The sequence below is a fragment of the Urocampus carinirostris genome, chromosome 1, assembly GCF_059441175.1.
Source record: "Urocampus carinirostris isolate Australia breed hairy pipefish chromosome 1, RoL_Ucar_1.0, whole genome shotgun sequence".
Lineage (NCBI taxonomy): Eukaryota > Metazoa > Chordata > Actinopteri > Syngnathiformes > Syngnathidae > Urocampus > Urocampus carinirostris.
In genome coordinates, this window is record NC_142349.1 from 58,791,330 (window position 1) to 58,802,961 (window position 11,632).

Sequence of the window (11,632 nt, forward strand, 5' to 3'; positions counted from 1 at the left end):
CGTAAGCTCATGCACATTTCTTAGACGCACTCCAATAAGCTCTTCTTCTTTTGTCATTTTTGGAGTTTGGGTTGGCGTTTCGACTGTAATTGGAACAGGCATTTTCCTTTTCTTTTTAATTTTCATGCTACACTAACAAAACAAAACACAGGGACGAGCATAAAATCAATATCAATCCTCCCTTTTATGTTTCCTAATGCGTTGACGGTCCCGGACCAGCGTGCTAGAAGTAAGCTAAACGCAGACAGGCGTGGTAGGAAAAAAAAATATTAAGGCTCTTAAAACTCAGTGTGGGATTGTTTACAGATACTCAATGAAGAAAATATACTACTTTTAACTTTTTAGGGACACTTCAAACGACGCACCCCACCTTTAAGGATCATGTCATTTTTGTCATCAGTGAATCTAAATATTTAGAACTGTGAGAGGTTTTCTGGGACTGTATGTATATTAATATATTGTAAAATATCGGTTGACTTGCTGATACATTCATCTTTTGAGTGTTTAGTAACAATGGCAGTAATTTTTTACAACAATGACGAAATATTAACTCTGTGAGCGTTTATGAAATACAGAACACAAAGAAACAGCCTTGATCAACACAGTGTTTTAATAAATAATATATCCAAATTCCAAACATCCAAATATTGATTCTGAATTGGAATGTATCATTATATTTTCACACAGTCATCACAGGACCCACTGAAGCAACAACGTAGGCAGCGACACTTTATACAAAGCCAAAAGTTGAAATATTTGGGACTACGTGAATCGGAACTGAGTGCGGTTACAGCTTCGGCCTTCTAGTCCATGAACCCTCCATACCTTTTTTGTAGCTCGCCATTTTCCCATTCACGCTTAGATACTCCCGCGTTCTTGTTGCCGTCCACCAGCCACTCAGGCCTGCCCACACGCCTCATGAACCCTCCATAACGCTTTCTCAACCCACGGCCTAAAACTGCCTCCAGCAGATCCCCCTGTGCTTCCCCGTCATCAGCACGACGCAAAAAGCCTCCATAGCGCTTTACTGCTTCGCCATCTTGAACGCCCACCTCTTTGCCATGCTGAGTTGCGGTATTAAGGACCTTCAGGATCTCCAGGCGTATTTTTTCTTCCTCATCTTGGTTTACGGGATCATCTAAAAGCCCTTCCGAAAAAGAACGCCGGGACATGAAGCCCCCGTAACGCTTCATAAAGCCGCCGTATTTCTTGGCCAGCTGGTGTCCTGGTGATGTCGCGTCCTCGTCATTAGCTGTAATGACGCCTGCTGCTTCTGGTTCTTCTTGTTGCCGAAGGTCCCCAGCAATTGGGCCGAGGTTTTCTTCTTCCAGGAGAACGTCCCAGCAGAGGCGAAGCTTCTCGCTGTCCAATTCTCCATCACACTCAAGTGAGCATGTCTAAAGGATGAAACAAGACAACAATCGTCTTAAAATGATATTCAGATAAATGAATGCATTTGGCGTCCAGCCATTTATAAAAACATGAGAGAAGCCTTTCTTTCACCCAAACTATTCTTGTTTGCAATTATGTAGAAAGGAGCAAAATTGACCAGCGTTGCCAGTGTTGGTGTTACCGGGAATTTTACTTGAGCCAGGATATTAGGAGCGTGGTTTGTTGAAAAAGCGCCAGGAAGCCACCGAGTTGTGCAGAAGAGCAGTATAACTGCAGGGAGCTGCAGAGCCTCTTGTACAAGAAAGGAAATGTTTATCGATTTTGTTGGTATTTTTTTAGGGTGCCTTGACATAAAACCTAGCTAAAACACTCCCAGAGGCCTAAAGTAATTCTGTGTAAGTTTTCTCGAAAATCGGTTTAGCCGTTTTGGAGCCTAAAAGCCACATGTGAACACAAACACACAAACACAAAAACACATATCGGGACATATATACAGGTAATAGATTGAATTTCTGTTTCTGATTTTGTGCTACCTGAATATTCGGATTATCATGTTAGAAGACATATTCTAATATATTTTTTTCTGTTTTTGTATCTGTCCACCCAAGAAAAGGGGGGAGGAGTTTAGATATGAATTCCATCTTTCACATGCACTCAGGTAGGTTAGTCTAGATGTGAAAAATTCCAAAATATGAAGCCTAGCACTTTTGGTTTTGTTGTTCCCACTTTTTTGCAAAAAAGAGAAAGAGGCCTGAACACTTGCTTCTCAACTTACAGTCCCCAGATTTTTGGGGACTCTTTGAGGTTAATCTTTTCCAAACAATATATAAGAAGAAAGTTACATATTTTGAATGTTTATTCCTGAATTTTAGGATTTAAGTCTCCATCTTTACTCATTCTTACTCTTTGGAGTTTTCCATTCTTACATGCCAGTGACCCTGCCAAAAAGGGAAATGCCACCCAGAAATGGTTTTGTATTTCAATCCGGGTGATGCTTTAACGGCGCAAAGCCATTCTTTTTTGCGTATAGACCCCTTCAGATGAAGCCAAAGTAAAAAAAAACAACACACACTGTCCCTTTAAAAAAAGTTTCGATTGTTCGATTTCTTTCTGGTTTCATTTGTTTTATTACCCTGAAGACTCATTGCTGTTACAGTGAACGGATCTGGCCCTTTCCAGGGTAAATGAGGCTGAGTAAATAAAATAATTTAACGTAAGTTATAAAGCCTGTTTAAAAAATTGTTTAGGTGTGTTTGGTACGGTAAAATATTGCCCTTGCCTCCTTCAATTTAACTCCATGTGGCACTCGGAAAAGGATGTTTGTACATTGCTGCTGTAGACTATAAACCAGGGGTCACCAACAAGATGGCCGTGGGCACCAGGTAGCTCCCTAAGAAGACTTGTGTAGCCCATAATCTAGTTCTGAAAATAAATCACCAGTAGTGGGTCATATTAATTTTCTAGGAAATTTGATTTCTAACTGAGTGACTTTTTAGTGAGTGACTAAGCTCATTTTAACCCTGCTTCTACTAATTTCAACCTTCGATTATTTACTTTTATTTTGCCCTCTGCTGTTTTCCTGTTTTTTTTCCTGCCAGTTATTTTTGTAGTTTATGTGTAGTATTTTTCTAGTACTACTATCGTAATATTGAGGTCAATTATTCAAATAAATGATTAATTAATATTGAAAAGACGAGTTTGATATTTCTATCAAGCTCTTCCGCAACAATAATAATAAACAGTTTAAATATAGACACTAGTTTTTCCCCATTTATTTGGGATCTGGTATCAGTAATGTCACATGCCGCTGCCTTTTATTTGTATTTATTATTATTATTCAGCCAGTATCAACCATCAACATGATATTTACCGGAAATCATTTTGTCACGCGAAGCTATCAACGTGACTCGTCGCCTTCGATCGGCGCCGGGTTTTTAGACCCAACTGCTGTGTTGGGAGTCATTAGGTGACCAAACCCCCCAATTCCAACCCTTAATGCCAAGCAGGGAGGCAATGGGTACCAATGTTGTAAGTCTTAGGTATGACTCGGCCGAACCAGCAACCTCCCAGTCTCGGAGCGGGCGCCCTACCATCTAGGCTACCGAGCTGGTCATGGGCGATATGCATGGGCAGTAGATTGTTGCACATGCAAAGCCAAGGCGATGTCGACTATTTAAAGCAGGCATGTCCAAAGTTATGCTGAGGTCTGGCGATAAACAACGGCAACCAGATGTTGAAGTTGCTATATCTGAGTCAGATTAGGAAGCCCCCCGCAAATGGCTACCATGAAACCAGTACTATCTGTTGCTGAAAAAATAAACGGCCAGAAGTGGCGTGGGCCAGGCTGTACTTGCCGAAATCACACCACATTTGCATTGTATAAAAAATATTAAGTATATTTTAGTAAAGGGTTGACTGTTGTGTAAAAAATAAAGGCTATTAAAATGTAGTAGTATGATATGTTTTTTAAATTATTAATTCCTTTTGTGCATAATGTTACATTATTATTGGTAAAATACTGATTGAAACAGGCATATCAAACATTTGGCCTGTGGACCGGATCCAACCCGCCATAAATTTCCGAGTATGTCAAGAAAGGAAGAAAGTCTTTGGGTCGTTTCTGTCAAAAGTTTTGACTATTTAAGATAAACCAAATGCTCCCCTTGGCCACTAGATGGCAGTGTTGACTTTTTATAGCGTGGTGAGTTGGTTCAGGTGTAAAACTCTCTTTACTCATCGTTTAAAATATTATTATCATTATTTCCCATTCTTTGTGAATACAGTAAATGTGCTTTGTTTAGAAAAGATCTGTGATCCGTGATTATAATGTGTAGGGTAGTTACTAATGTAGGCTGAATGATAAAGCATAATAATGAAAAACAAAGCTAAATATTTAGATTTCATATTATTTCACTGATCCAGCCTGAGAACAAAATTCTGGATCCAGCCCCAGTGCCAAACTGAGTCTAACATTCTTGGATTGAGCTGTTCGGGAGCCGAAAGAACCAATTATTTTTGGTGGATCTTGCCAAAAGAGCTGTTTCACTAAAAATAATCCTAATTCCCATCACTTGTTTATGACAAGTTGCTATTTTGAAAATACATATCAAACTGGTAGCCCTTCGTACTAATGAGTAAAAGAAGTAGTTCTCAATTTAAAAATGTTTGTTGACCCTCTCGTCAGTGGTTCAGTAAAAAAAAAGCCAAATTGCATGTGTTAGATATCATTGGAAAGTGTGTCCACACTCCACACAAGTGAGTGTTAATTAAACACCTTTTAAAGTATCCTTTTTTTTCTTCGATGAACTGGCTCTGCTCCTCCGTGAGCTGCTACCTTATTGTGGTGGAGGAGTTTGTGTGTCCCAATGGTACTAGGAGCCATGTTGTCTGGGGGCTTGAGGCCCCTGGTACGGTAACCCATGACAAACAGGTCCTAGGTGAGGGGCCAGATGAAGCGAAGCTCAAAGACCCCTTGTGAAAAAAACAAACACATTTAGATCACTCCCTCTTGAGCCATGCCTACAGGTGGGGTCTGCTGGCAAGTGCCCGGTGGCCTTTAATTCCCAGCAACAGAAACTGGATTTTGGGTCATGGAATGTCACCTCTCTGGCAGGGAAGGAGTTCGAGTTGGTGAGTTGGGTTTTGGTACCAGTCCTCTCGAAAGGGATTGGACTTTCTTCCACTCTGGAGTTATCCGTGGCGAGAGGAGCAGATTACTTTCCCCCCGGCTTAGCGCCTGTACCTTGGGGTTCTCCCCGGTAGACGAGAGGGTAGACTTCCTCCGCCTTTGCATCAAACAGCAGTTAGGAGTACCCTCTCATTTGGGAGTTCTTAGAGGGTGTGCTTAGAGTACACCCCTGGAGGACACCCCTCGTACTGCTGGGGGTCTCCAATGCTCATGTGGGCAACGACAGTGAAACCTGGTAGGGTGGGTTTGAGAAGAATTGCCCCTCTGATCTAAACCCGAGTGGTGTTTCAATATTGGACTTCTGGGCCCGTTACGGCTTGTCCATAATGAACACCATGTTCACACATAAGGGTGCCTATATGTGCACTTGGCACTTGACACCCTAGGCTGCAGTTTGATGATCGTTTCATCGGACCTGCTGCTGCATGTTTTGGACACTTGGGTGAAAAGAGGGGCGGAGCTGTCAACTGATCACCACCTGGTGGTGAGAGTGCTCTGAAGGTGGGGGAAGATGCCGGTCCGACCCTGCAAACCTAAGCGTGTTGTGAGGGTTTGTTGGGAACGTCTGGTGCGAACGTCTCGCTGAAGCTGCTGTCTGAAAGAGTTTCAATTTACACCTCCGGCAGAACTTTGCTCATGTCACAAGGGATGCGGGGGACATTGAGTCAGAGTGGACCATGTTCCGTGCCTTCATTGTTAGAGTAGCTGATTGTAGTTGTGTCCGTAAGGTAGTCTGTGCCTGCTGTGGCGACAATCCTCAGACCTGTTGGTGGTCACTGGCACTAAGGGATGCCTTCAAGCTGAAAGAGCAGTCTATATGGGCCCTCCTGGCCTTTGGGACTCTGGAAGCAGCTGGCAGGTATTGGCTGGTCAAGCGGAAAGCGGCTTTGGCAGTCGCCGAAGCCGTGCATGGGAGGAGTTTGGCTAGGCTATGGAAGGTAATTCTGAACGGTTTTGAGGAAATTCTGGTCCACCATGTGCCATCAACATAGTGTATAGCTTCCCTGTTGAGGCTGCTGACCCCGCTACCCGACCCCGGATAAGCGGAAGAGGATGGATGGACGGATGGACAGATGGAACTGTCTTTGCTCCAAGTTTCAAACACTCGACAATATTATATAGCAATTCTAAAATCTAGAGAGGTAGAAAATATACTGCCAAACAAAGTAACACTTTGAAAAATGAAGATTTAAAGGAATTGTATGGAATTTGAAACTTTGTTACTTTCTGCCATCTCCTGGTTTGGTTCATCATTGCACCCTCAGTCAGATGATTCTTGTGCAAGGACATATTTTGCAACCTATTTTATTTTCTTTTCTTCTTTTTGTTGTTGTTACTATTGCATAATATTGCATGAAACTAAAACTATATAGCTTGCAAATTGTATCCGATTTTTAAAAATTACTGCTGCTAAATGTTATTGCACTTTTTTCATTGCACTATTGATACGATGCACTATTCTTTTTCATTGCATCATTATTAAAATTTAGGCCAGTTTTCTGAGCACTATATTGTAATTATTTTTAGCCTATTCATCCAGTTATTCTTTTATCCATTTTCCCTTCAAAATCTTAATTACTACACTGAGAAATAGAAATTTAAAAGAAAACCTGCAGGGACAAGTCACTCTGAAGCACTCCTCGCAGTCCTCGAACCTAATGTGTTCTGCCCAAACATCTCTGAAAAAAACTCCACCTTTTACACTGATGGGTGTTGTAATCTACGACTGGTAATTTTCCAGTGGGACCACTGAACATTCTAGGGGAAATATTGAGGACGGGTGTAAAATAAAACTACTTGAAAACAAGCCTGGATTTTCATACAGATCAGGCAAACAGGAGTTAAATTCAACCTGGTTTATTTATGAATAAGTGAGCCTTTCAGGATCTCGCGGCTTTTAGATTATGCGTGACATTTGTTCTTCTTTTAGAGGAAAATTCACCAGAGAGCTTCAATTACAGTTTTGCACATTCAGTAGTTAATGTTCTTGTAATTTCCATGTAGGGAGACATTGAGTTCTATCAACATAATTTTCTCAAAATAATAATTTTATGGAGAAAAAAAAAGATAAAACAAACAAGCCAAGAGGGTCTACAAATACAAATGTTCCCCTATTGTAATCATACTTGTAATATTCCTGTGATGAAGCAGCAAACTACTACTAGAGTTTTCTCAATCAAAGCTATTGTAAAATTAAAGAGACTAAAAATAAAACAACAATGAACCATGGTGTCAGTCAAGAATAGTGCCCTCAACATTAATATTGTTCCTGGCTGATTAAAATAATCTATTTCCCTATTCAAGTGCTGGCTGTGGCCAGGCGACTGTTTTAATGGAAATTGATTCCTTTCTACTTTCTGTTGGAGATTTTCAATCATATGTGACCCATTCAATCTATCTTTGTTTCATTAACAACCTACGCCCACCCCTCACCTCCCACATCCTCCCCAAGGCATATTCCAAGCCATGCTCAATTGCTTCTTGATCTATTAGGAGATACTATTATCTGAGGAAATGTCGTAGTCCTCGACAAAAAAGAGAATAAAGGGAAATCGTTTGTGTGACAACAGAGAAGTTATGAGTCACGACACTTGTGATCAGATCAAATTAAAAAAAATATATTCTAATTCCTCTCACACACGTACTCTTTTAACAATCAATTAGAACAACCAGCATGCTCTTTAGTCAATAACACATTTATCAGTGCAGCAAATAAAATTCAGTGTTTTATATTTCCAATCTGATCTTCTCACACTTTCTCAGAGCAAGTTCTAAGACCCGGGGGTGACTATTTGCAATAAAATCTGCTCTAAACTGCCTGTGTGTCGTTGGTTTTCACTTATTTGAAGTATCGGAAACTACTGTTCGACTGAACTGTCAGAAAATGAATTCTTGCCTAGCTTTCAGTGCCACTGGCTTATGAAGACAGAATTAATGAACAGGAAAATTGAATTAAGGACATATTGGAACTTCAGTGCTAGGGGGACCAGCCCCCTCTTATGGTTGTGTTGAAAAGTATATAATATCCGCTTAAAATGTATAGTTATTACACTTGTATACAAGTTGAACATATTCAATACAATTGTTTTGCTAAAAATTTTCAATACGATGGTATTGCGAAAGAATGATTTAACATACGATTTTTTTGCTGATCTTAAGTTAAAATCATTTCAATCAATACAAATTTTCTTCTTTGTCCATTGATTACAAAACCTTGCCTGATGGTTCATTTCTGTGATTACTGGCACAGGATTTGGACACATATTAGATCCAAATTTTGCCAAACTAAAATGTATCATGAAAAAATGAACAATGATTTTAAAAATGTAATCAAACACACAAAATTGCAAGTTGTCTGACAAGTGCTTCACATTCCTGGTATGAATATAAGACATAAATAATCAAATCAAAACAATGATCCTCCTACATTTCCGTGCGCAATGATGGCAAAAATGAAGTTTTCAGAACTTTCAGTTCTTTTCTACAGTTAGAATTTTTCACTTATTTCATCAAATATGTATAGAAAAAATATGTACAGGTCCGTCTCAAACAATTAGAATATTGTAATAAAGTTCTTTATTTTCCATAGTTCAATTAAACAAACAAAAATGTCATACCTACTGGATTCATATAAATCCACTGAAATATTCTTAACCTTTTATGATTTGAATGTTGCTGATTAATTGAATAGCTTACTGTTATTTGTTTTATTTTATTTATTCTTCTTCCGAAAACGTATCTTCAGAAGTGTTGTGGCGGTGTTGGAGCCCATCACAGCCAATATTGGTCAGTGAGCAGGGGACACCTTTAAACTCATTTCCAGCCAATTACAGAGCAAGCATACTTTTTCGAGATATTTTAATATTTTCAGATAGGTTATTTGTGTGGATGCCGCAATCAGCAATATTGAAACAAGAAAATAATTGCAATATTTCAGTAGATTGATTTTTTTTTTTTGTTTTTTCAATCGGATCTCATTACAGACCTTCATTTCAATACAGTACTTGAATTTTCTGAGACAGTCCTGTATCTATACATCTGTTTCCATTACTCATAACTTATTATTTTGCACTGTGGTATTTTTTCTGTACTTTTTAATTTCCCTGTTTATTTGAAATGTTTAAATCCCTACAAATAATTATAAATTCCATTCAAACCTATTTATTCATGAATGGTATTAGCCCTTTTGTAGTCTTTGGGTCAAATGACCCACGTATCAATGATCCCCTAAAAAATATATTTTAACTTCAAATTCTAGAACGTTTCTTTAATTGGCCCCAACAGTAGAAGCATATGATATGTTGTATGAAAAAAAAATTAAGAGAATGGTCTTCCAGTCAAAATGACCCATGAGGCAAATTGATTTAAATCAAGGCCACAGCTTGAAAGAATATTATAATGTTTCAGTTGTTCTAAAAGCAATTAGTAGTAAAAATAACAATAAGACAAAAGTGGTGGTCTTCCTGTGGATTGCATGACCTTGGATCATTCTCAGATCAAGGAAATAAAGAAAGAAACATAAGTCATTTAAATGAAAGAAAATTCAAAACTTATTGTCATGCATTTTTTTTCCTTTAGCTATTGAAATACATATGGTGAGGAATAACTGTATCACATGTATTGTAAGTTTTTTTTTTTCAAGCAATCTGAAATTTGGTGGGAAAAATTCAATTATCTACTTGTATTGTGAAGACGGGTCCATTTTGACCAAGAGGGTCAAACAGGGTGGATACAGAAAAAAAGGACAACAGGAGGGTTAAAAGTGTATTGCTAAATCCCTTGCTTCTTGTTGTGGTTGTTTACCTTTTTCTATTTTTTCACTTGTACTTCTAAGTCCAATTTACTTTGCTCATGTGAGGATGATTGCTCTTTGTGCCCATGCATTTTAATAAAAAAAATGTTGTGTTTCTGCAGGAAACAAACAGAAACTGGCAATTATCTCAAGAAAAAGCTTAGAGACCTTACCAAAGTGGCGTAATCTGCGCGATGTCCAAGCAGGCGGTAGACACAGAGGGCGCATTCCTTCCCACAGTCGTTCCCGACTACCAGCGACATGCATCCCCCCAGAAGCAACATCCAAATGCAGGTGCAGTGTGCAGGGAGAGGAGCCATGGACTGAGGAAAAGAAAGCACACATTTACAAAATTTATATTCAAAATAACGCACTATAGAACTTTTCTGCATAATGATATAATTATAGGCTTTTCCTTTTAATAAAATAAAATATTACTAATACATTTCCAATCATATCAATACACAGCAATCTTACCTTCTGCCTTTATCAAAGTTCTAAAGTGTCTGTGGGCAATTCCTTCTCCAAACGCACCCAAGGGGTTACCGACAGAGCCAGCCGCTCTCCCAATTTATATGTGCGCGCTCTTTGAGTGGCACGATGCGCTCGCCTTTCAACCAATCAGCAATTACCTGCAGAGAAAGACGCGCACTTGGCTGATAACAAATATTCTGTTCAACCAATAGAACAAAACGCATCTGTTGAAACTTCAAATCAATGCGTCAGGGTTAGAGCTGTTTAAGTAGTTTTTGTATACGTCACTTTTCACATATGGTGTCAGGGGGAGTGGGCGCAATTGCATTCAGAATGACGCACAAGTGAGACGGTAATCTCTTGGTGTATCACGGTTTACTTTTCACGGTTTCGCTACTTTGCAGATTTTCATTTGTGCATTGTGTTCTGCATTCTGATTGGTTAATCAGCAGGGGCGGGGAGTAACGGTGTTACGTATTCGGTCAAATCATATTTATTTGTATAGCCCTTAATCACAAGGAGTCTCAAAGCAAAGATCACAGACTATTGCAAATGACACCTTCTGATCTAAAACCTACATGAGGGCAAGGGAAAACTCAAAAACCTCAGCGTGAGGAATATAAAGATACATTGAGAAGGGACTGCACATGAGGTAATCTCCCTTCAAGGATGACCAGGCTGCAATAGATGTTGCATTAACAAACAATACAATTAAAAAATAAAATATAAAATAATTGAAGTATGAAATATAGGTCATTCATAAGATAGAGACTATAAGTGTGTTTTAAGCCTAGATTTCAACAGTTCCACTGAGGCTGCAGATAGAATCTCAGAGGGCAGGGCATTCCACAGTACCAGGGCCCGGATGGAGAATTCTCTCGAATAAGGAAAAATAAAAAAATAAAAAATAAAAAATAATAAAAAAAAAAAAAAAAAATATATATATATATATATATATATATCTCATCTCATCTCATCAGCCGTACCGCTTATCCTCATTAGGGTCGCGGGGGGGCTGGAGCCCATCCCAGCCATCTCTGGGCAGTGGGCATACAATTGTTTTCCATCACAGTTACAGAAAAAATAAAATATTCAAATTCGATTCGATCTGCAACCTCAGTGGAACAGTCGAAATCTAGGCTTAAAACACACTTACAGCGTATTCTATAGCTTGTGAATCACCTATATTTCTTGTTGATGATATCTGTGTATTTGTTGATGCCCTCGCGACATCCTGGTCATCCTGGAAGGGGGGTTACCTCATGTGCGACCCCTTCTTGAGGTTT

General features: G+C 39.2%; 1 protein-coding gene across 1 annotated transcript; it reads right to left on the reverse strand.

Moving 5' to 3' along the window:
* Positions 1 to 591: 591 nt before the first annotated feature.
* On the reverse strand, positions 592 to 10,562 carry penka (proenkephalin a). Its single transcript, XM_088319751.1, has 3 exons — positions 10,350 to 10,562; positions 10,046 to 10,195; positions 592 to 1,397 (listed from the first exon to the last, which is right to left on the reverse strand). Exons 2-3 carry the CDS (start codon positions 10,190 to 10,192, stop codon positions 804 to 806), a joined length of 741 nt encoding a protein of 246 aa, XP_088175877.1. The 5' UTR covers positions 10,193 to 10,195; positions 10,350 to 10,562; the 3' UTR covers positions 592 to 803.
* Positions 10,563 to 11,632: the final 1,070 nt, after the last annotated feature.

Excerpts from the sequence above, each read along its gene's own strand:
- penka (XM_088319751.1), bottom strand. The coding sequence starts at position 10,192 with ATGGCTCCTCTCCCTGCACACTGCACCTGCATTTGGATGTTGCTTCTG. Across the intron at positions 1,398-10,045 it reads GCGCAGATTACGCCACTTTG|ACATGCTCACTTGAGTGTGA; the intron begins GTAAGGTCTCTA and ends TTCATCCTTTAG.